At 44.3% G+C, this 25,196-nt stretch overlaps 1 protein-coding gene across 1 annotated transcript in view; it reads left to right on the forward strand.

The window, feature by feature from the left end:
* The window catches only part of KDM7A (lysine demethylase 7A), an 81,086-nt gene extending 64,243 nt beyond the window's left edge, over positions 1 to 16,843 (forward strand). The window contains exons 11-20 of the mRNA XM_075342138.1: positions 103 to 192; positions 2,492 to 2,698; positions 2,868 to 2,998; positions 3,407 to 3,567; positions 3,766 to 3,863; positions 4,255 to 4,391; positions 5,907 to 6,115; positions 8,644 to 8,726; positions 8,813 to 9,101; positions 16,749 to 16,843. Coding sequence (XP_075198253.1) covers positions 103 to 192; positions 2,492 to 2,698; positions 2,868 to 2,998; positions 3,407 to 3,567; positions 3,766 to 3,863; positions 4,255 to 4,391; positions 5,907 to 6,115; positions 8,644 to 8,726; positions 8,813 to 9,101; positions 16,749 to 16,843 — 1,500 coding nt within the window. The remainder of the gene's footprint in view (positions 1 to 102; positions 193 to 2,491; positions 2,699 to 2,867; positions 2,999 to 3,406; positions 3,568 to 3,765; positions 3,864 to 4,254; positions 4,392 to 5,906; positions 6,116 to 8,643; positions 8,727 to 8,812; positions 9,102 to 16,748) is intronic.
* The last annotated feature ends 8,353 nt before the right edge of the window (positions 16,844 to 25,196 follow it).

Genomic DNA, 25,196 nt, shown 5'->3' on the forward strand with positions numbered 1-25,196 from the left:
CAAGAGATGTGGGACCCCCAGCCTTACCTCGCGGGGTGTATGATCAGTCTGGGGGGGTTTGGGGTGGGCGTGCAGTGACGTGACCCTCTCCTCTCTCTCCAGTCTGTAGCAGAACACGCTTTTGAAATCCCAGAAAACATCAGACCCGGGAATCTCGTTAAAGAGCTGTCTAAAGTGATCCGCTCTGTGGAGGTGAGTGCCCGACACTGGATGGGAATGGGGGGTCCAGCCTCACGCCCTGAGTAACCCCCTCATATGTGATCTAGCCCCAAAAGTATAAAAAAAAAAATGATCAAAATAAATATTATGTAGAATGAGTTAACTGAGAATCAGTCAGTGAGCGCAGTCTCTCATTCTCATGATGTTTTATTTGCTCCTCTGTTTTATCACCTCTTCCAACTTCAGCTCAGATTTGATGTGGTCTAAGGTTATAAATGAGCACAGGGGGGTTAAAAAAAGACAGAATAATGAATACAAAAATACAACACCCCCCCCCCCCCCATAGTCTGTTCTCATTTATAACCACACACCGCACCAAATGGCACATACGACGGATATTCTTCTCAGAACGAGCTCACTGACAGATTCTCTGTTAACTCATTCTGCAGCCGGTTATGTGCAGGGTTAATAAAGAGCCTGGAAAAGTTAAACAGTGGGGGGGGGTCACACTAATCTGACATTTTTGGAATCCTCAATTGCTCTTAGTTTAGGCTACAATTGTATTTAAAGGATAAATTACTGGAAACAGTCAGCAAGTCTGCAGACAAATACAGTCCTTTAATGACACACTCCCTACCTATACGATCCCCATATGGAGCCTGATGGTAAAATTCACACGTTCCATGAATTGAAATTGTAAAACATACCGAATAATCAGGGAATACTGTGAGATTCCAGCTCTGAAGTCTGCAGGTTAGTGAATGCGGCCACAGAGGAGAGCAGGTAATTGAGCATTTTTCCTGCATTAGATTACTAGTATTAACATCGTAGTATACAACATTCTTTTCGGAATGCAAATCACGAGAAACCTTGAGTGATTCCAGCTCTGAAGCCTGCAGAATTGTGAGCGCAGCTGTGGGGAAATTTTTATAAATTACACTGTATTTAAAATAGATAAATAAATATATATATATATATATATATATATATATATATATATATATATATATATATATATATATATATATTAATTAATAAGAAAAAAAATATAAATATATACAATATATATATATATATAGATATATATATAGATAGATAGATATATAGATATATATATATATATATATATATATATATATATATAGATATATATATATATATATATAGATATATATATATATATATATATAGATATATATATATATAGATATATATATATAGATATATATATATATAGATATATATATATATAGATATATATATATATAGATATATATATATAGATATATATATAAATATATATATATATATATATATATATATATATATGTGTAATATTATTCGTGAGATTGATGGTAACAGAATGGCCATATAACATTTATTAAATTCATAGTACACTTTAATGGTTGATGATTGGAAACAGTCAGCAAGCTTGTGGTCACATCACACACACATCTGAGCTCCTAAACTACAGTGAGATGAGCAGATGGTAAAACACTTTCCAGAATGCAAATAAAAAAAAAAAAAAAACACTATTTGCCAGGAATTCTGGAAGATGACTGATCTGAAATATGCAGAATTATGAATACAGCTCTGGAGTATTATACATTATGTAAAAGGAAGGAAAGCACAAGATATAAATGAGAGATAAATTGTAATCGAAAGGTTGTATGGTTGTAAGGTTGAGCAAAATTGGACACTTTTTTTTTTTGGGGAGGCGGGGGGATTAATTATTGGAAACAGTCAGCAAGCTGGTAGTTGGGCTCATTTCTGAGATCCTGTGATACAAGGAGTTGAGCAGTTTCTCCTACATCAGATGCAACTCACAAGAGTCATTAAATGTGCAAGGAATTCCAGCTCCTAAAGTCTGCAGAATTGTGAATGCAGCTCTGAAGTACTATGCAGTATGTAAAAGGAATTGTAACTAGGTAAAAGCTATAAATACATTGTACTAGAAATTTCGTTGAATTTCTGGTATTCGTGGAAACCGTCAGCAAGCTTGTTATTAGGCACACTCCTAACCCCCCAGGCAGGAGGAGGGTGGGTAGTTTCTTACCGGAGATGATTATGCCTGATGTCAAAATGATACTTTTAACAATAGAAAGCCTATTAAATGCTATGAGATTTCAGCTCTGAAGTGTGCAGAATTCTGAATGCAGCTACTAAAGTGCAGGTTAGTGGTCAGTTTTCGTGCATTAGAGTACTGGTTTTTACATCAAGCACTTTTCTGAAGGCAAATCACAAGTGACATTAAGTGATTTCAGCTCTGAAGTGTGCAGAATTGTGAGCGCAGCTCTGGAAAACGTATACATAACTGTCCACTTGATTGCAGGAGGAGGGGAGCAAGCCAGTCAAATCTCAGGGAATCCATGGGCTGTGTCCACTCTCCGGATCCTCGCACGAGAAGTCATCTCATCATTCCAAGCGGAAAGCACGGCGGCTGCGAGACCTCGCGAGCAAAGCCCCCTCCAACCTCGACATTCTGGAGCATCACACCAGGGAGGTGCTGAAGAGGCTGGAGATGTCTCCGTGGCAGGAGGTAAGTGGCCACGGATTATCAGCGCCGACGCCCGGCTCCTCGTGCTGAGGCAGAGCTGCAATACCACACACAGCCTGCAGACAAAGGGGGCGCTATTGTGAGGGGGAAACAGTCAATTTTCTAATTCTGTAAACCCCTTTTATCCACATATGTTCTCTTCCCTCATCAGGATATGGGCACTTATAAATTAAATATGAAGGCCCTACAGCCTTCATCAACAGTGCCGGACAAGAAGATGGAAGACAAGAAAAGTGAAGACAATGATGTCCGCCTGCTGCTTTCCAATGGAAGGATAGTAAGGTATGTACACAGTGACTGCACCAGCAGAATAGTGAGTGCAGCTCTGGAGTATAATACAGGAGGTAACTCAGGATCAGTAATGTAATGTATGTACACAGTAACTGCACCAGCAGAATAGTGAGTTCAGCTCTGGAGTATAATACAGGAGGTAACTCAGGATCAGTAATGTAATGTATGTACACAGTGACTGCACCAGCAGAATAGTGAGTGCAGCTCTGGAGTATAATACAGGAGGTAACTCAGGATCAGTAATGTAATGTATGTACACAGTAACTGCACCAGCAGAATAGTGAGTTCAGCTCTGGAGTATAATACAGGATAAGTGATGCAATGTGTGTACACGGTGACTTACATTTTTACGACCTTGTATACAGATTGGTTTCATCCATTACATTTCCTTCTATACAGAGATGAGCGGCAGCCGTTCACTGACCGGAGTCTTTACACTGCGGATAGCGAGGATGAGGACGACCGAGCCAGATCGAAAAAGACAAAGGACATAAAACTGGAGAAGCCGTGCTCCAGCTCTGAGGCCGATGATAAAGGCGAAAATCAGAAACCACTAAACAGTAAGTGTGTGGTGATGAGAATATATATAAATAAATATATATTAAAATAATTGTGTGTGTGTGTGTGTGTATATATATCTGTATGTGTGTATATATATATATATATATATATATATATATATATATATATATATATATATAACCCCACCCCCCTGGGATCGCGGATACAAGATTGATAAATTCTCTTTGTGTTTTCAGTGTTTTTTGAGAGTGTGAAGTCGGAGCTCAGGTACGGGCCCTCGGAATACTCCGATATTTCTGATTCTGAAGGTTCCGAAGCCGATTGCACTAACCAGGTAGGTCAGTCGTCATCGTCGTCGTGAGTTTTCTTTATATAGGGCTGATATTGGAGACCCATCCCCCGCCTCTCCTCCGTCCCGCCACCGCCGGGTGATGAATAATTCAGCGCCACGTTTGCCTCCTCACTATCGGATCCTCAGCCGATCAATATAGATATTTTTTCTTAAGTAAATAAAGGTCATTAGGCTTGATGATCTCCATTTCCTTCCCGCGCCGGCGTCCCGCGTCGCTGCCATTACGGGAAATGTTCTTTGCTGTTCTGGGAATACCTCGGCTCCAGGAGTGGAATCTACTTAGCGCTTTATCTGTGGTTCTCGCAGCGCCACCTAGTGGACACGTTCTGCCACCAGCGTCTTCATTATTGTTCTGGCTCTTTTTGTTTTGCAGAAAAGCGTCTCAGAGGATTCAGACAGCTCAGGTGACGAGGAGCCGCAGGAGGACACAGCAGATTTTAAGGAGGAGGACACAGAGACTACCGGTGATGAAGATCACTGCTGGTCTGCTGGTGACATGCCACGGAAAAGGTAATGAGCTGACCATTTTCTTAAAGGGGCTTGTTGTCAAATTTCCTCCCCCCCTCTTCTTCCACCCCCCCCCCCCTCCTCCACATTCCCTCCCGTCCCCCCCCCCCCTCCACATTCCCTCCCGTCCCCCCCCCCTCCTCCACATTCCCTCCCGTCCCCCCCCCTCCTCCACATTCCCTCCCGTACCCCCCCCTCCTCCACATTCCCTCCCGTACCCCCCCTCCTCCACATTCCCTCCCGTCCCCCCCCCCTGCACATTCCCTCCCGTCCCCCCCCTGCACATTCCCTCCCGTCCCCCCCCCCTGCACATTCCCTCCGTCCCACCCCTGCACATTCCCTCCCGTCCCACCCCTGCACATTCCCTCCCGTCCCACCCTTCCTCCACATTCCCTCCCGTCCCACCCCTCCTCCACATTCCCTCCCGTCCCACCCCTCCTCCACATTCCCTCCCGTCCCACCCCTCCTCCACATTCCCTCCCGTCCCACCCCTCCTCCACATTCCCTCCCGTCCCACCCCTCCTCCACATTCCCTCCCGTCCCACCCCTCCTCCACATTCCCTCCCGTCCCACCCCTCCTCCACATTCCCTCCCGTCCCACCCCTCCTCCACATTCCCTCCCGTCCCACCCCTCCTCCACATTCCCTCCCGTCCCACCCCTCCTCCACATTCCCTCCCGTCCCACCCCTCCTCCACATTCCCTCCCGTCCCACCCCTCCTCCACATTCCCTCCCGTCCCACCCCTCCTCCACATTCCCTCCCGTCCCACCCCTCCTCCACATTCCCTCCTGGAACACCCCTCCCTTCCCTCCACCCCTTCCCTCTTTCCCCCCACCCCTTCCCTCTTTTCCCCCCACCCCTTCCCTCTTTCCCCCCCACCCCTTCCCTCTTTCCCCCCCACCCCTTCCCTCTTTCCCCCCCACCCCTTCCCTCTTTCCCCCCCACCCCTTCCCTCTTTCCCCCCCACCCCTTCCCTCTTTCCCCCCCACCCCTTCCCTCTTTCCCCCCCACCCCTTCCCTCTTTCCCCCCCACCCCTTCCCTCTTTCCCCACCACCCCTTCCCTCTTTCCCCCCCACCCCTTCCCTCTTTCCCCCCCACCCCTTCCTTCTTTTTTTCCCCCCACCCCTTCCTTCTTTTTTTCCCCCCACCCCTTCCCTCTTTCCCCCCGCCCCTTCCCTCTTTTTTTTTCCCCGCCCCTTCCCTCTTTTCCCCCCCCCCGCCCCTTCCCTCTTTTCCCCCACCCCTTCCCTCTTTCCCGCTCACCTTTCCCTCCCAGGTTATGATATCCTTTCTTTGCTCTAAAGCTCTTGGGCAGGGGGGATCCATTGACCAATTTTTGGCCATCTTACATGGCTGGTTGCAGCCTTCCCCGTTCCTCGCAACTGATGGCCAGCAGCGGTGAAGCTGGGCACTCACTGATCATCTTGAGATTAGACCACCCTCTTATCTTTCTCCTTGGTGGGTGATCCATTCTGTAGTCTAAATGTTTCATTTTTAAATTTATTTTTTTTTTGCAGTGAATTTCCGAGTTCGACCAGCACGGTGGAGGATGCGGTGGAGGACGCGGTGGAGGGCATGCTGACCATGGCTTCTTTGCACTACCCCTCTCGGCCTCCCGCAGACACGAGGAGCACGGGCTGCAAAATGGGGATCGTTTACCCTCAGTTGCACATCAAATTCTCTCAGGAGAAGGCGAACTGTCAAGAGCCGAAATTACTTAACAAAGGTAAGAAATATCAGAGCAGGATAGACCCAAGGCAACTAAAATTTTAAAGGTGGTGTCTAGAACTGTCATATTGGTCCTTCAGGATCGATTACTGGATTAGGTCGATGGGGGTCTGACACCTGGGACACCCCCAACAATCAGCTGTTAGCAGGTCTTGTGGCCATTAGAAGTAAAATGTTTAGAACTGGAACAGCAGTGCTCTATACACCATGTAGTGGCCATTCTCGGTACTGCAGAGCTCCATACACCATGTAGTGGCCATTCTTGGTTACTGCAGAGCTCCATACACCATGTAGTGGCCATTCTTGGGTACTGCAGATCTCTATACACATGTAGTGGCCATTCTCAGGTACTGCAGCACTCTATACACCATGTAGTGGCCATTCTCGGGTACTGCAGAGCTCTATACACATGTAGTGGCCATTCTTGGGTACTGCAGAGCTCTATACACCATGTAGAGGCCGTTCTCAGGTTCCGCAGAGCTTTATACACCATGTAGTGGCCATTCATGGTACTGCAGAGCTCTATACACCATGTAGTGGCCGTTCTCAGGTACTGCAGAGCTCTATACACCATGTAGTGGCCATTCTTGGGTACTGCAGCGCTCTATACACCATGTAGTGGCCATTCTCAGGTACTGTAGAGCTCTACACCATGTAGTGGCCATTCTCAGGTACTGTAGAGCTCTATACACCATGTAGTGGCCATTCTCAGGTACTGCAGAGCTCTATACACCATGTAGTGGCCATTCTCAGGTACTGCAGAGCTCTATACACCATGTAGTGGCCATTCTCAGGTACTATAGAGCTCTATACACCATGTAGTGGCCATTCTCAGGTACTGCAGAGCTCTATACACCATGTAGTAGCCATTCTCAGGTACTGCTGAGCTCTATACACCATGTAGTGGCCATTCTCGGGTACTGCAGAGCTCTATACACTATGTAGTGGCCATTCTCAGGTACTGTAGAGCTCTATACACCATGTAGTGGCCATTCTCAGGTACTGCAGAGCTCTATACACCATGTAGTGGCCATTCTCAGGTACTGCAGAGCTCTATACACCATGTAGTGGCCATTCTCAGGTACTGTAGAGCTCTATACACCATGTTGTGGCCATTCTCAGGTACTGCAGAGCTCTATACACCATGTAGTGGCCGTTCTCAGGTACTGCAGAGCTCTATACACCATGTAGTGGCCGTTCTCAGGTACTGTAGAGCTCTATACAGCATGTAATGGCCGTTCTCAGGTACTGCAGAGCTCTATACACCATGTAGTGGCCATTCTCAGGTACTGCAGAGCTCTATACACCATGTAGTGGCCATTCTCAGGTACTGCAGAGCTCTATACACCATGCAGTGGCCGTTCTCAGGTACTGCAGAGCTCTATACACCATGTAGTGGCCGTTCTTGGTACTGCACGTCCTAAAAGGGAATGTGATCAGGGCTTCAGGAGCAGCCGCTCTGTGTTGTGCTCAGGGTCTCTAAACTTTTTTTCCTATGGCCTCAAGACCTGATAAGAGTTGATTGGTGATGGGGACCCCCAATTAACTGTTAGCAGGTCCATTGGAAAGGAAGTTTAGAGAGCCCCCGAACAGCACAACACACAGCGGCTGCTCATGAGTCCTGCAGTTCCGATCACATTCATTTTCATAGAAGCTGCAGTACCTATGAACGGCCTCTACATGGTGTATAGAGCTCTGCAGTACCTGAGAATAGCCACTACATGGTGTATAGAGCACTGCAGTACCCAAAAATGGCCACTACATGGTGTATAGAGCACTGCAGTACCCGAGAATGGCCACTACATGGTGTATAGAGCACTGCAGTACCTGAGAATGGCCACTACATGGTGTATAGAGCTCTGCAGTACCCGAGAACGGCCACAGCATGGTGTATAGAGCTCTACAGTACCAGAGAACGGCCACTGCATGGTGTATAGAGCTCTACAGTACCAGAGAACGGCCACTGCATGGTGTATAGAGCTCTACAGTACCAGAGAACGGCCACTACATGGTGTATAGAGCACTGCAGTACCTGAGAACGGCCACTACATGGTGTATAGAGCACTGCAGTACCTGTGAACGGCCACTACATGGTGTATAGAGCTCTACAGTACCAGAGAACGGCCACTACATGGTGTATAGAGCACTGCAGTACCTGTGAACGGCCACTACATGGTGTATAGAGCTCTACAGTACCAGAGAACGGCCACTACATGGTGTATAGAGCTCTACAGTACCAGAGAACGGCCACTACATGGTGTATAGAGCTGTGCTGTTCCAGTTGTGTACCTTTTTACTTCCAATGGCCATAAGACCTGCTAAGCTGATTGGTCGGGGTGTCATCGGACCCCCATCAATCTTATATCGATGACCTAAAACCCCTTTAATGAAAAATATAAAGCAGTTTTGTGCAAAATCTTAATTTAAAAAATCTACCGTATTGTGTATGCGACCCTATATCTGCATTGATTAAGATCAGGGGAGGGGAGAGATGGATGTGAGTGATATTGTGAGTTTTGTGTCTAGGCCGCCGGGGCAGTGCGGACGCAGGGCTGACCGCTTCGGATTGGATTAGTCAGATGGATTCGTCGTGCAGGTCGGATCCTCAGGTGAGCAACACGACATGGCGAGAATGGCGGCGGCTTTGTTACGGTTTGGCGGCACATTTTTACGTCTCTCCTCGTCTTTATCTCAGGATTTCTGCAAAGCCACCAAATCTCAGAGGCGCGATCATTCTGCGGACTCCGGCGGACATCCTCACAAGATTAAACGCTACGCTGAAAGCGAAGGCTGGGACTCGCCGACCTACCACCATGATGAGAAATCCGACCAGGAGGGAAGCCTGAGCCCCAGGGACTGCGACTTCAGCGAAGGAAGCCTGAGTCCAGACCGAATATACGGAGACACCTCGCCATCTGTGCCCCTGCACCCCACTAAGAGACCTGCCTCAAACCCACCCCCCATTAGCAACCAGGCAACTAAAGGTACACAGATCGGGGGTCCTTAAAGGGGGGATACTCCCATCTCTGTAATGATCACAAGGCTATGAGGTTATGGAGGTCGGACCTCCACAGTCATATCCCAGTAATATCTCTTAAAGGGGTCCTCCAGCATTTTTTTTTTTTTAATCCTGAGCCTGGAAAAAGAGGAGAAAAAAAAAAAACCCCACTCCTATTCTGGACTCTCTTGATCATTCCAGTCTCCGCCAGACTGGAAGGGATGACATCATGACCACCATTCCAGTCACATGACCCCTAAAGCCACCGATTGGCTGCAAGATCAGGTGACTGTGGTAGTCACTTCCGAACTGAACCTATTGGAGCTGAAGATCTGGATCAGATTCCACATGTCACGGTCTTGAAGATATACAGGAGAATCCCTTTAATTAGATATGCCCCTTTAATTAGATAGAAATGCCCCTTTAATTAGATATGCCCCATTAATTAGATAGAAATGCCCCTTTTAAAGTAGTCACACTACTACTTGTGACTTTTTGATCCAAGGTCAACTAGGATTTTCCTAACTTCAGGAAGCCGTGTTCTCTCATCTATTCCACTTGCTCACAGCTGCAGGTTTGCTGCAATTGCATCCAGTGAGCTAAACAGTCCGGGCTATAGACTAATACCTGCACTGATACATTGTGACAAACTATCAGGACGGAGATTTCTTCTGCTGATCTATTAAGTGCAAAAAGCATTGTCCAGACTATATAAACAATTGTAACAAATCTTCAGCTGTGAAGACTTTAAAAGGCCATTTCTTTGTCGCTCCATTGGGAGACCCAGACAATTGGGTGTATAGCTTCTGCCTCCAGAGGCCACACAAAGTATTACACTTTAAAAAGTGTAACCCCTCCCCTCTGCCTATACACCCTCCCGTGCATCACGGGCTCCTCAGTTTTATGCTTTGTGTTGAAGGAGGCACACATTCACTCATGCTCCCATTTTAGTCAGCAGCTGCTGATTATATCGGATGGAAGAAAAGAGGGCCCTAACAGGGCTCCCGGCATGCTCCCTTCTCACCCCACTAAGTCGGCGGTGTTGTTAAGGTTGAGGTACCCATTGCGGGTACACAGGCCGGAGCCACATGTCGTTTTCCTTCCCCATCCCTTAGGGGCTCTGGGAGAAGTGGGATCCTATCCGGTCATCCAGGCACTGGGACCGGGCTCCCTCCGCAGCCCCTGTGGGATTCTGACGGACAGGAGACTGGATGTCATCAGGGCCCTGCATCTACAGGTACTCTGTGTCCCCTTGGGGACGGTGCATGGAGCACCTTGACCTCAGAGAGCACCTTGGCCTCAGACGCTGCAGCGACTGCGGTGTTGGTATGAGACCGGGACTACCGCGCCGACCGCGGTTTTAACTTTAGTCCCCGGCTTTTGCGGCCTAGTGCCTTAAACTCCCGCCCCCGGACCTGCCAGTCAGGGGGAAGGGCGGGACGGTCGGTCTGACACCAACAGTGAGGGCTGGAGCACCCTTGGCTGTCCTACGCCCCCCTCACTTTTCACTCTGGGGCACCAGATTCCCGCACTTTTGTAGTTACGCCCACGGCTCCCTCCTCCCCTGTGAACGCCGACAGCCATGTTTTAAGCACATTCTGCCGGTGGAGGAGCACCTCTGGGAGACCCGAGGCAGGGAATCTGGTGGCCACACACTGCTTGAGCGGTCGGTAAGCCAGGTGGCTTCTTCCCACCGGTGCTGGGCCCCCTAGAGTGCTGAACTGTTATATATATATATAATTTGTATACATTTTCTCGGTTCGGCTGTACTGTTAGCTTGTGGCTATATATCCCTCAGTGATCACTCTCCTGGGAGACTACAGCATGTCTTTCACAAGGAGCAAGGGCGCTAAGGCAAAGGGTTATTTTGCAACCTGTACCTCTTGTGCGGCTATGCTACCTGCAGGTTCCACCTACCCTCACTGTGAGCAATGCTCGGGCCATGTGGCACTCGCTCAGCCGGAGCCTGGGGCACTGGTGGGACCCTCGGCCCAGGTAGAACCGCCGGCTTCCCCTGTCCAGGCGGCAGGGACAGAGTTTGCAGCTTTTGCTGAGAAACTCTCTGAGTCACTTTCACAATCCATGGCTCAGTCTATGGACAAATGGTCTGCTAAGATACTAGAAGCCTTGCAGCCCAGACCGGCCCTTACACAGGCCCCGGGCACTGCGGGATCGCCCCCAGGCCCCTCTCGGTCTGCGACGAAGCGTGCTCCTGGGGTGGCCTCTAGTTATTACGTGGAGGACTCCGGCACGGACCGCAGTCCCAGACCGGCTAAGCGGGCTCGCTTAGAATCTTCCCCGACTTCATCACGCTGTTCGGGGTCTCAGCTTGAGGACTCTCTAGAGGATGAGGCGGAGGTCGCAGCCCAGGACTCTGACCCTGACGTTGCTCTCAATCTTGATACACCTGAAGGGGACGCCATAGTAAATGACCTTATAGCGTCCATCAACCAGGTGCTAGATCTTTCTCCCCCAACTCCACCTATAGAGGAGTCGGCAGACAGCAGGAGAAACACCAATTTAGGTTTCCCAAACGTACACGGAGTGTTTTCTTCGATCACTCGAACTTCAGAGATGCTGTCCAGAAGCACAGGGCTTTCCCGGACAAGCGCTTTACTAAACGCCTTAATGACACACGTTACCCCTTCCCCTCTGACGTAGTTAAGGGTTGGGCTCAGTGTCCCAAGGTGGATCCTCCAGTCTCTAGACTGGCGGCTAGATCCGTAGTAGCAGTGGCTGACGGTTCAACGCTCAAGAATGCCACGGACAGGCAGATAGAGCTCCTAATGAAATCCAATCTATGAAGCCATAGGCGCATCCTTTGCCCCAGCCTTTGCAGCAGTGTGGGCACTCCAGGCTATCTCAGCTTGTCTGTCTGAGATTAATGCGGTCACCCGTACCTCTGCTCCGCAAGTAGCGTCTTTGACGTCTCAGACGTCTGTATTTTCATCCTATCCCATGAATGCTGTCCTGGACTCGGCTAGCCGTACAGCGGTAGCATCCGCCAATTCGGTGGCAGTCCGCAGGGCCATGTGGCTACGCGAATGGAAGGCAGACTCTGCTTCCAAGAAGTTCTTGACCGGTTTGCCCTTTTCTGGCGACCGATTGTTTGGCGAACAATTGGATGAAATTATTAAGCAATCCAAGGGAAAGGACTCGTCCTTACCCCAGCCCAAACCAAAGAGACCTCAGCAACGAAAAATTCAAGCGAGGTTTCGGTCCTTTCGGCCCTCAGCCAGGTCCCAATCCTCATCGTCCAACAGGCCACAGAAGAGCCAGAGAAACTCTTCTGCATGGCGGTCTAAGTCACGTCCTCCAAAGACCGCCGGAGGCACCGTCTCCAAGGCGGCCTCCTCATGACTTTCGGCCTCCCCAAACCGCATCCTCGGTCGGTGGCAGGCTCTCCCGCTTTTGCGACGCCTGGTGGCCACATGTCCAAGACCGATGGGTGAGGGACATTCTGTCTCACGGTTACAGGATAGAGTTCAGCTCTCGTCCTCCGACTCGTTTTTTCAGAACATCTCCGCCCCCCGAGCGAACCAAGGTCATGGCATCCGTGGTGGCGGTCCTACACTCTCAGGGCCACTCGGTGATCCCTTACTTAGACGATCTCCTAGTCAAGGCACCCTCCCGGGGGGCATGTCAACACAGTCTGACCGTGGCTCTGGAGACTCTCCAGAGGTTCGGGTGGATCAGCAATTTCCCAAAGTCAAAATTGACTCCGACCCAATCACTGACTTACCTCGGGATGGAGTTTCATACTCTCTCAGCGATAGTCAAGCTACCGCTGGACAAACAGCGTTCGCTGCAAACAGGGGTGCAATCTCTCCTTCGGGCCCAGTCACACCCCTTGAGGCGCCTCATGCACTTCCTGGGGAAGATGGTGGCAGCAATGGAGGCAGTTCCCTTTGCGCAGTTTCATCTGCGGCCACTCCAATGGGACATTCTCCGCAAATGGGACAAGAGGTCGACGTCCTTAGACAGGAACGTCTCTCTTTCTCTGGCAGCCAAGACCTCTCTTCAGTGGTGGCTTCTTCCCACTTCCCTGTCGAAGGGAAAATCTTTCCTGCCCCCATCCTGGGCTGTGGTAACGACGGACGTGAGTCTGTCAGGGTGGGGAGCGGTTTTTCTCCACCACAAGGCTCAGGGAACCTGGTCTCCGACAGAGTCCTCCCTTCAGATCAATGTTCTGGAGATAAGGACAGTGTATCTAGCCCTAAAAGCGTTCCATCGGTGGCTGGAGGGCAGGCAGATCCGCATACAGTCGGACAACGCCACGGCGGTCGCGTACATCAACCACCAGGGCGGCACTCGCAGTCGTCAAGCCTTCCAAGAAGTTCGGCGGATTCTGCTGTGGGCGGAGGCCACAGCCTCCACCATCTCCGCGGTTCACATCCCAGGCGTAGAAAACTGGGAAGCAGACTTTCTCAGTCGCCAGGGCATGGACGCAGGGGAATGGTCTCTTCACCCGGACGTGTTTCAAGAGATCTGTTGCCGCTGGGGAACGCCGGACGTCGATCTCATGGCGTCTCGGCACAACAACAAAGTCCCGGCATTCATGGCACGGTCTCAGGATCACAGAGCTCTGGCGGCGGACGCCTTAGTTCAGGATTGGTCGCAGTTTCGACTGCCTTATGTATTCCCTCCTCTGGCAATGCTGCCCAGAGTGTTGCGCAAGATCAGGTCCGACTGCCGCCGCGCCATCCTCGTCGCTCCAGACTGGCCGAGGAGGTCGTGGTACCCGGACCTGTGACACCTCACGGTGGGTCAACCGTGGGCGCTCCCAGACCGACCAGACTTGCTGTCTCAAGGGCCATTTTTCCATCTGAATTCTGCGGCCCTCAACCTGACTGTGTGGCCATTGAGTCCTGGCTCCTAGCGTCCTCAGGGTTATCTCAAAAGGTCATTGCCACTATGAGACAGGCCAGGAAACCAACGTCAGCCAAGATCTATCACAGGGCTTGGAGGATCTTCTTAGCCTGGTGCTCTGATAAGGGGTTTACCCCCTGGCCGTTTGCCTTACCCACGTTTCTTTCCTTCCTTCAATCCGGAATGGACAAGGGTTTGTCTCTCGGCTCTCTCAAGGGACAAGTCTCGGCACTTTCGGTGTTTTTTCAAAAGCGTCTAGCCAGGCTTCCGCAGGTCCGCACGTTCCTGCAGGGAGCTTGCCACATAGTTCCACCTTACAAGCGTCCGCTGGAACCCTGGGATCTCAACAGGGTTCTACGGGCTCTTCAGAAACCACCTTTTGAGCCGCTGCGGGATGTCTCTCTATCACGTCTTTCGCAGAAGGTGGCATTTCTAGTGGCAGTCACATCACTCCGAAGAGTGTCAGAACGTGTAGCGCTGTCATGCAAAGCCCCCTTCCTGGTATTTCACCAGGATAAGGTGGTTCTGCGTCCGGTCCCGGACTTTCTCCCCAAAGTGGTGTCCCCTTTTCATCTCAATCAGGATATCTCCTTACCTTCATTTTGCCCTCATCCAATTCACCAATGTGAAAAGGATTTGCATTTGTTAGATCTAGTGAGAGCACTCCGGATCTACGTGTCTCGCACGGCGCCACTGCGCCGTTCTGATGCGCTCTTTGTCCTTGTCGCTGGCCAGCGTAAGGGGTCGCAGGCTTCCAGGTCAACCTTGGCTCGGTGGATCAAGGAACCGATTTTTGAAGCCTACCGTTCTTCTGGGCTTCCGATTCCTTCAGGGCTGAAAGCCCATTCTACCAGAGCCGTGGGTGCGTCCTGGGCATTGCGGCACCGGGCGACGGCTCAGCAGGTGTGTCAGGCAGCTACCTGGTCTAGTCTGCACACTTTCACGAAACACTATCAGGTGCATACCTATGCTTCGGCGGATGCCAGTCTAGGTAGGCTAGTCCTTCAGGCGGCGGTTGCTCACCTGTAAGAGGAGGGCCGTTGTTGGCTCTTTTTATCAGGGTATTCTTTTACCCACCCAGGGACTGCTTTTGGACGTCCCAATTGTCTGGGTCTCCCAATGGAGCGACAAAGAAGAAGGGAATTTTGTTTACTTACCGTAAATTCCTTTTCTTCTAGCTCCTATTGGGAGACCCAGCACCCGCCCCTGTTCCCTTCGGGCTGTTGTTATTTTGTGTACACGTGTTGTTCATGTTGAATTGTTCTTTTGGTTCATGGTTTTAAGTTCTCCGAACATCCTTCGGATTGAATTTACCTTAGACCAATTTATAAGTTTCCTCCTTCCTGCTTTTGCACCAAAACTGAGGAGCCCGTGATGCACGGGAGGGTGTATAGGCAGAGGGGAGGGGTTACACTTTTTAAAGTGTAATACTTTGTGGCCTCCGGAGGCAGAAGCTATACACCCAATTGTCTGGGTCTCCCAATAGGAGCTAGAAGAAAAGGAATTTACGGTAAGTAAACAAAATTCCCTTCTTCACTTGCCATAAATAGGGGTTTCTTTTTTACTTTGTGTAAATGTCGCTATTCTCCTGAATCTGGCGATATTTTTCTTTTATTCCTGTGCCTCTCCGTTCCTGTGATATGGCCGCTTCTTCCTTGTATATAAATCTATTACTGTTGGCCAAAGGGGTGTGATCATCAAAAACACGCCCATCTAGCGTAAATGCCGCTGATCTCCTGAATGCGGAAATATTTTTATTTTACTCCTGTGCCTCTTCGTTCCTAAGATATGGCTGTTTCTTCTTTCTACATAAATCTACTACTGTTAGCCAAAGGGGTGTGATCATCAAAAACACGCCCATCTAGCGTAAATGCCGCTGATCTCCTGAATGCGGAAATATTTTTATTTTACTCCTGTGCCTCTTCGTTCCTAAGATATGGCTGTTTGTTCTTTCTACATAAATCTACTACTGTTAGCCAAAGGGGTGTGATCATCAAGAAAACGCCCATCTAGCGTAAATGCCGCTGTTCCCCTGAATCCGTCAATGGGTTTTTTTTTATTTTTGTTCCTCTCCGTTCTTTAGATATGGCCGCTTCTTCCTTTTATGTAAATCTACTACTGTTAGCCAAAGGGGTGTGATCATCAAGAACATACCCATCTAGCGTAATTGCCGCTGATCTCCTGAATCCGCCGATATTTTTCTTTTCTTCCTGCTCCACTTCATTCCTGAGATATGGCCGCTTCTTCCTTGTATATAAATCTACTACTGTTAGCCAAAGGGGTGTGATCATCAAGAACATACCCATCTAGCATAATTGCCGCTGTTCTGCTGAATCCAACGATGTTTTTCTTTTTTTCCTGCGCCTCTCCGTTCTTGAGATATGACCGTCTGTATATAAATCTACTACTGATAGCCAAAAAGGTGTGATCATCAAGAACACGCCCACAGATGGTCACACCCACTTGGCCAACAAGACTAGATTTATAGTCAGGAAAGAAAGGGCCATATCTCAGGAACGAAGAGGAGTTGGAAAAAAAGAAAAATATCGCCGGATTCAGGAGAACAGCGGCGTTTACACCACGTAAGACATTTTCAGGACTTCTTGAAAGCTTGATGGCACCAGCGTATTTTTCAGTTCCTGGGGTCTATACTGGTTACCCCCAATTGTTCAGAATTCATTTCGACTGCTCACAGCTGAAGTTTTGCTTCAATTATGTCATGGTTTATATCTGTATGTTTTATGGTTTTGTTTTTTTCTTGCAGGTAAACGGCCAAAGAAGGGCATGGCAACCGCCAAGCAACGCCTGGGCAAAATCCTGAAGCTCAATCGGCACGGTCACGCACGCTTCTTCGTTTGATGACCGTTTTCTGGCTATTTTTTTTTTTTTCATCCATACAACAGTATTGAGGAGAGCGGAGGCCTGGAGCCTTCTGCCAGTCTTCTACCACGGGTGGACCTTCAAGTACCACACCAAACACTGCCTGACGAACAAAGATAGTTTTGTGGGTTTTTTTATTTTATTTTATTTTTTATTTTTTTTTATTATTTTGCTTACACTGTGCCACAGCCACTCAGCAATAACCTGAGAAGAAGAATCATTGACACTAGGGGTCCATGTTTGATCATTGGATCCTTTCCACCTTTTTTTGGAATCCGAATACAATTTTCTTCAGATTTTTTTTTTTTTTTTCCTTTCTTACTTTTTCTTTGTGCAGCTGGGAACGGATCAGGGCGGACGCTCGGTGTTCTTCAATAATTTATTGCAACTGATTCTTTTGGGGTTTTTATTTTTATATATATATATTTTTTTTATTTTTTTTTGCTTCCATAAAATCTTTTTTTTTTTTTTTTTTTTAATAATTTATTTCAGAGAAACTGAGGGTCGTATTTTTTTTTTTTTTCTTTTAGAATTTTAAAAATGTGAACTTTTATTATTTTTCAGATTTTTTTTTTTATTTTTTTTTGGTGTGGTGAAAGGGAGGGCCACAAATTTTGGGGAGAATCGCTTTCTTTTTACTTGATATTCAGGATGTAGTCTTAAACAGGGATTTGATGCAGTTTTATTTTATTTTTTTTCTCTTTGTAAATTAACACGAAATGCTATTTTATTTGCTGTTTTTAATCATTTTTAGTTTTTTTTTTCTAAGTTTTTTTTGTAACTTGTAAGCTATTGGCAGCGTCAAGGCCAAGCGAAAAGTCAACACTGTATTTTATTAATAGGTGGGAGATGAGCTTTTTTTTTTTTTTTCTGCTATGATCTTCCTGGGAGATATAAGGGCTAAGCTAATTTTTTTACTTTTTTGTTGTTTTTTTCTTTTTTAGTTGTTTTAGCCACGTTTTTCCTAGTATTTGTAGGGTGTTCAGTTTGGTGCTAAAGAGATTAGTTGGTTTCTGTTCGAGATTTTTTTTTTTTTTCATTATTACTTGCAGGATTTCTATATTTATTTATTTTTTTTTTCAGTTTGAAAAATGTCTCCAATATTGCAGTCGGACTAAAGCTGCATTATTTGGAGTTTTTTTTAATTTTCTTTTCTTTTATGGTTTTGGATTTTTAGGGGGTTTTTTTGTTTATTTTCTTATTACATTTTTTATATTTATGGTATTGGGTGGGAGTTTTTTGGGTTTTTTTTGTTTTTTTTCTTTTTTTTTTTTTTTTTCATTTTTTTATTGTATTTATTTATTTTATTTTTTTGTATTTTCTTTTTGTTTTGTTTTTCGTTTTTTTATAAATATAAAAGCTTTATCGACCTAGACGTTGCATCAGACAAAGCAGCCTTTCAATAAAACTGCGTGGATCTCAGGGTAAATGAATTTGGAAGTTTGGCAGAAAGGTGCCAGGTACCTGACTTCAGGTTGTCAGCCCCCCCATCACCAATCTTCCGCATCCCACCCCTACTTGACATTAAATGTTCCACCATTGGCTCATAGGGAAGGAAAAAAAAAAGGACTTTCATTCATTGAGCCGGTTTCATATGTTGTATATGTTTTGTTTCTCTTTTATGTGTTTTCCTTGTTTTTTGTATATGTATGCATCAACTTGATCCCCCCCCACCACCTTTTTTCTTTCCTGTGCCAGTCTCTGCAAATGCCAGTTTCGATTCACTTGTATATAAAGCCGATTCTAAATTTTTGTATTTCTTGTAATATAAAATTAAATATTTAACTTTTTTTTTTTTTACTTTTTTTTTTCTTTTTTTTTAAATTTTACGTTTGTATTATGTATTTGTTTCACTGTGTTTTGACAATGGATAGTAATTTGTGATTTAAAAAAACAAAAACACTTTAATGCCGCCATTCACTTCATTAATGATACCAGCAAGTTAAAAAGCCATTGAGAGCTTTCATGGCTCGTGTTTACAGATTTCTCACAGATTCCCCTTCTACTGCCCCATTTAAGTATTGTTGAATTTTTGTTATTTTCTCATATATACACATACTGTAACATGCATATACACACATAATATACAGTGAGGAAAAGGAGTATTTCATCCTCTGCCGATTTTTGCAAGTTTTCCCCCCTACAAAGAATGGAGAAGGCTGTAATTTTTATCGTAGGTAACTTCAATTGTGACGGAATCCAAAATCATCACTCCAGGACCTTGAAATACTTCTTATGGAGCCGCTCCTTAGTTGCCCCGGCTGTGATTCAGGTCATTGCCACGCCGGAAGACCCAGCCACGACCCATCTTCAATGCTCTTACTGAGAGGAGGAGGTTGTTGGCTAAAATCTTCTTTCCTTCCTTACTCTCTCCCTTCCTTACTCTCTCTCTCTCCCTTCCTTACTCTCTCTCTCCCTTCCTTACTCTCTCTCTCTCCCTTCCTTACTCTCTCTCTCTCCCTTCCTTACTCTCTCTCTCTCCCTTCCTTACTCTCTCTCTCTCCCTTCCTTACTCTCTCTCTCTCCCTTCCTTACTCTCTCTCTCCCTTCCTTACTCTCTCTCTCCCTTCCTTCCTTCTTTACTCCCTCCCTCCCTTCCTTTGTCTCCTTTGCAGAAAAGCACCCCCAAAAGTATGATGTTTCCATTCCATGCTTCACGGTTGTCACGATGTTCTTGGGGTGTGTACTCATCATTCTTCTTCCTCCAGTGGAGTTGATACCAAAAAGTTCTATTTTGGCGTCATCTGACCACATCACCTCCCATGGCACTTCTGGATCCTCCAGATGGTCATTGGTGAACTGCAAACGGGCCTGGACATGTGCTGTCAGCAGGAGGACCTTGTGTGCCCAGAGGAAGTAAGAAACCCAAGATGACTATCAATCTAACATTTTCTAATAATTGCGCCAACAGTTGTTGCCTTCTCACCAAGCTGCTTGCCTATTGTCCTGTAGCCCATCCCACCCTTGTGCAGGTCTATTATTTTTATCCCTGGTGTCCTTAAACAGCTCTTTGGTCTTGGCCATTGTTGAAACGTTGGAGTGTAATTGTGTGGACAGGTGTCTTTTATACAGGTAACTAGTTCAAACAGGTGCAGTTAATACAGGTAATGAGTGCAGAGTAGGAGAAAAAAAATAGGTCTGCGAGAGCAGAGTTCTTGCTGGTTGGTCGGTGATAAAATACTTATTTCATGCAACAAAATGCAAATTAATTATTTAAAAATCTCTCCATTCCTTCTAGGTGGAAAAACTTGCAAAACCGGCAGAGGATCAATATATATATATATATATATATATATATATATATATATATATATATATATATATATATATATATATATATATACACAATATAATGGATGTGTGTGTTATATAAAATTTTAAGTCTATATGTATTTTTTTATTTTTATTTTTTATTTTAATTTGGACAAAAAATGTCCTTCACACGAACTCTCCATTTTACAAAGGTAATGTATCACAAAATCTAAGAAAAAAAATCTCCCATCTTTTAATGAATGCCTAAAAAAAATCTAAAAATATCTGATATTTACATGAAAAATTAGCATAACCTGCATACTAATATATTTTTTTAATTGGCAATTCTTATTGGGTAAACATTATTTTCTGCAGTAGCTTCTTGGACCCCCCACCTTTTAAAAAAAATATAAATAAAAAAAAACATCCCAAAAACCAAAGAAATTTATTCTCAGAGATATACCATAGTGTCAAAGGGTGTGGGCAAACAAGACTTTACAATTTTTGCACATAAACACACACTTTTTTTTTTTATTTACCATAAAAACCTAAAAACTATTGCAGGAGAACAAAAAAACAAAAGTTAATTTAAATAGTATTAATTAAAAAATTGTAATTTTTTTTATATTTAACTGTTTAAATTAACTTTTTTTTTTTTTAAGTACAGCTACTTAATAAAAAAAACATTTCTTAAATGGGTTCGTTGGATTTAAAAAAAATTATTTATTTAATTTTTTTTATTTTTTTTAATGTTTGTATTTGTTTTTTCTTTTTTTTTTTTTGTTTACTTGTTTTAATTGGGGAAACTGCTAAACCGCCAAGAATTGTGCTCTTGTTTGCAGGAGTTATTTGCACTGAATGCATCTGATCATACAGTAACTAAGATTTGGAGGACAATTACGGAATTTGTGTTGTGGTTTTTGTTTTTTGGGCTTTTTTTTTTTTTTTGATGATGACGGGATTCTGAATTTTATACGGAACATACCAAATGTGATTCTGCCTACAAAAAAAAAAAAAAAAAAGTTTCTAGTGTTGACCGAGATGAACATTTTTATCCGAGAACGTGATTTCTACTCTCCTTTGCCCGTCATGTGACTTTCTCATTGAGCTTCACGGCTACGACAAAGCACCTCAGTTACTTACCTATGCAGCGTAAAAGTGTCTTCAAATGCCTACGTATACATTGCTATTTATGAGCCACAAATCAGCATACCGTGTCCTGAGTTTCTGTATTTTTCAGGCAGGAGAGGATTTTACTTTTAATTTTTTTTTTATTTTTCTCGTTTTTTTTAAATAAACGTGAAAAACTTTAAACAAAGGGACTCTATCGACTAACCATTAAACTGTCACCTTTTGATAAGATGGATGGGGGTGGGTTTCTTGACCAGCTGACTGTGTTTTGTTACTCGCAATGCTTTGTGAAATGTAGGTGAACAGGATACATCAAGAAACCCCGATAGTCGTAAAAAAAAAAAAAAATTATACAGTCCTGCAACGTTTTTTTTTTCTACCTAGTCAGTAGGTGTTATTTATTTCTTTTCTGATGACATTTTTTCTTAATTTTTAAATTAAGAAAATCTATGAAAATTTTAGCCAATTGCGTAAAAATGTGAGCAAATTTCCTAAAGTATTTGGGCAAGTTTCTTTGAGCATATTTTGTTGAAAATTTGGCAAAATTTTGTTGAAAATTTGGCAAAATTTCGTGAAAAATGTAGGCAAATTTCGTAGAAAATTTAGGCAAATTTCGGGCAAAAATTTAGGCAAATTTCGGGCAAAAATTAGGCAAATTTCAGGAAAAAATTAGGCAAATTTCGTAAAAAATTAAGGCAAATTTTGTAAAAATTTAACCAAATTTCGGGAAAAATTTGGCCAAATTTTAGATAACAATTGGCCACATTTCGGGAAAAATTGGCCACATTTCGCAATTTTAGCCAAATTTCGCAATTTTTTTTTTTTTTTTTATTAACTCAAATATTCAAGGCAATTTTTAATAACTGAAAAAGGTAAAACAGTTGCAAAATTAACTACCATTAAAAACGAAAAAAAAAAATACATTTTAGAAATGTAATATATTTTTGTCCCATTTTTGTTTTTTAGGGAGCGAACCTCAGTATTTCCCGTACGTTGAACCTTATGATCTTTGTGCTGTAGACATAGAGAAGGGTCTTTATGAATTTAGCTTTAAAGACAAGTATTTAAAGTTGTGTGTTTTATACCTATCCTGTTCACCTGCAGGCAGGAATTAGTGTATATAATATAGAATTTATAGAGATCTCCTTTTGTATGTTTTTTTTGTTTTTTTACGGTGGCTCGAGAAGCGCACAGTCATGGGTGTGTTTTTCTATTTTATATATATGTATTTTTCTTTTTGCTCACGTTATATCCTTGTTGATTATGCATTTCTGTATTTTATGAATTTCGATTAATTATTGTATTTTTGTTTTTTATTTATATGTAGGTAATAGTTTTCTTTTTTTTTTTTCCTCCTTTCACCAGATTTGTGTGCTCCTTTTTATCTTTGTGTAAATATCAGATTTGTAAATAATAAGGGCTTGTTTGAGGAAAAAAAAAATAATTCTGAATCATCTCTGTTGTGTGTTGTCATTATTTTCTCTATAAAACTTGCTGTAGTCGTATAGTCCGAAAGCTGAAAAACTGGATGGCTTGGCTGGCTTCTCGAAACATGCACAAACAATCAACCTTTTGTCTTTTTGGAACTGGGTTTACCTAAATGGACCCCTGAACTAATAATCTTGATCATCTGTAGTTGTTCTTGGTTGGAAATCGAGAAGGCTAATGAGTCTTCACATAAGGCCACATGGGTAATTACTATTTACCCACAAGCACCTTAAGGCCACATGGGGGAAATTTATGTGAAGACACTCTTTAGCCTTCTCAATTTCCAACAAAGAATAGCTACAGACGGCCAAGATTATTAGTTCAGGAGGTCTAGTAATTAATCACAAGTAACTTAAGGCCACATGGGTGAAACCTAAGTTACTTGTGGTTAAAGTAGTAATTATTGGACCCCTGAACTAATAATTTTGGTAGTCTGTCACTATATTTGGAGAGCGAGAAGGCTAAAGAGTCTTCAAATAAGTTTCATCCATGTAGCCTTAAGTTACTGGACCCCTGAACTGATAATCTTTGCCATCTTTCACTATTCTTGGTTGGAGATCGAGAAGGATAAAGAGTCGTCACATAAGTAACTTAAAGCTACATGGGTGAAACTGATGATTAAAGTAGTTACTGGACCCCTGAACTAATAATCTTGGCCATCTGTCACTATTCTTGGTTGGAGATCAAGAAGCCTAAAGAGTCTTCAAATGTTTCACCCATGTGGCCTTAAGTTATTTGTGATTAAATAGTAATTACTGGACCCCTGAACTAATAATTCTAGCCATCTGTTGCTATTCTTGGTTGGAGATAGTGAAGATTAAAAAGACTTCATGTAAAATTCACCCATGTGACCTCAAGTTACTTGGTGATTAAAGTAGTAATTATTGGATCTCTGAACTAACTATCTTGGCTGTCTGTCACTATTCTTGGTTGAAGATCAAGAAGGTTAAAGAGTCTTCACAAGTAACTTAAGGACACATGGGTGAAACTTATGTGATTTAAATATTAGTTACTGGACCCCTGAACTAATACCGGTAATCTTTGCCGTCTGTCGCTATTTTTGGCTGTCGAGTATTCACATAAGTTATTTGTGCTTAAAGGACTCATTACTGGACCACTGAACCAATAATATTGGCCTTCTGGCTCTAGCCTTCTCATTGCTCTCTATCCCAGGACAGACACAAATGGCCAAAAGTTTTAGGTCAGGGGTCTATTTAGGTAAACTCCATTATGTAAAAACAAAAGTTGATCAATGGTGCTGTGTTTTTGTTTTTTCTTTTTTCCCCAAGCAGTCAGAAGCAGTGTACAAGTATGTAAAGACTATTTTACTCACAAATATAACACAGCGGCTAAGATAGCAGTATTTGCCTGCCCAGGTCACAGAAACTAATATATTAGTAGGCTGCAACAGCCCACCTTGGTAAAGGTATTAGGAATACAGGTGCAAAATACTGATGATACAACTACTCACAACCTACCTATTTATGGAGAGGGTGATTGCGTACTACTGAAATTGCAGACAAACAAGTCTTCGATGGGGTGGTAGCCACACACGATATGCAAAATGTCTCACTTAAAGCCTATTAGTGATGCCCACACTATTAGATTAGGAGGGCTCCCAGCACTATATAAGTGCACCCCCTGGAAGAGACACCCTTGTATATGAGGCCAACATTGATGGCCTTAGCTGTACCCTTCATAAAAATAAATATTTTTGTAGAAACTTTAATTCCTTGTGACTTTCCTTTTTATATTACAAGTAACTTAAGGCCACATAGGTGAAACTTATACAAAGACTCCTTACTCTTGGTTGAATATGAGGCTGGTGAAACTTTTACAAAGACTCTTTAATGTGTTCTTAAGTTACTTAAAGTATTTGCATACTTGTTTGTTTTCAAGGATTCAGAGGCAGTATATACAAGTGATAAAACTTTATTTTCTAAATGGTCCCTAAAACGAAATTTTGGACATCCAGCTCTGTTCTTGGATATCATCAGGAAGACAGAAGAGTCTTCACTTAAGTATCACCCATGTGGCCTTAAGTTACTTGTGATAAGTAATTATATGTGTACTTTGCTTCTGGCTTTACTCATGGGGAGAAAGGATTGGTTTGTTGAATTTTAACATTCCAAGCCTTTTGTTCTTAGGAACATTAAGATGTCACACACTTTATACAACCCCTGGCTTAATTATGGACTCACCTGGCTCTGAGGATGTTTATTCAGTTGTTTAGTTTTGTGCCATGTCTGTGATCTGCTTTTTTTCTTTGTCGCTCCATTGGGAGACCCAGACAATTGGGTGTATAGCTTCTGCCTCTGGAGGCCACACAAAGTATTACACTTTAAAAAGTGTAACCCCTCCCCTCTGCCTATACACCCTCCCGTGGACCACGGGCTCCTCAGTTTAACCTTGATACACCTGAGGGGGACGCCTTAGTAAATGATCTTATCTCGTCCATCAA

Source organism: Anomaloglossus baeobatrachus, chromosome 4, assembly GCF_048569485.1.
Source record: "Anomaloglossus baeobatrachus isolate aAnoBae1 chromosome 4, aAnoBae1.hap1, whole genome shotgun sequence".
Classification (NCBI taxonomy): Eukaryota; Metazoa; Chordata; class Amphibia; order Anura; family Aromobatidae; genus Anomaloglossus; species Anomaloglossus baeobatrachus.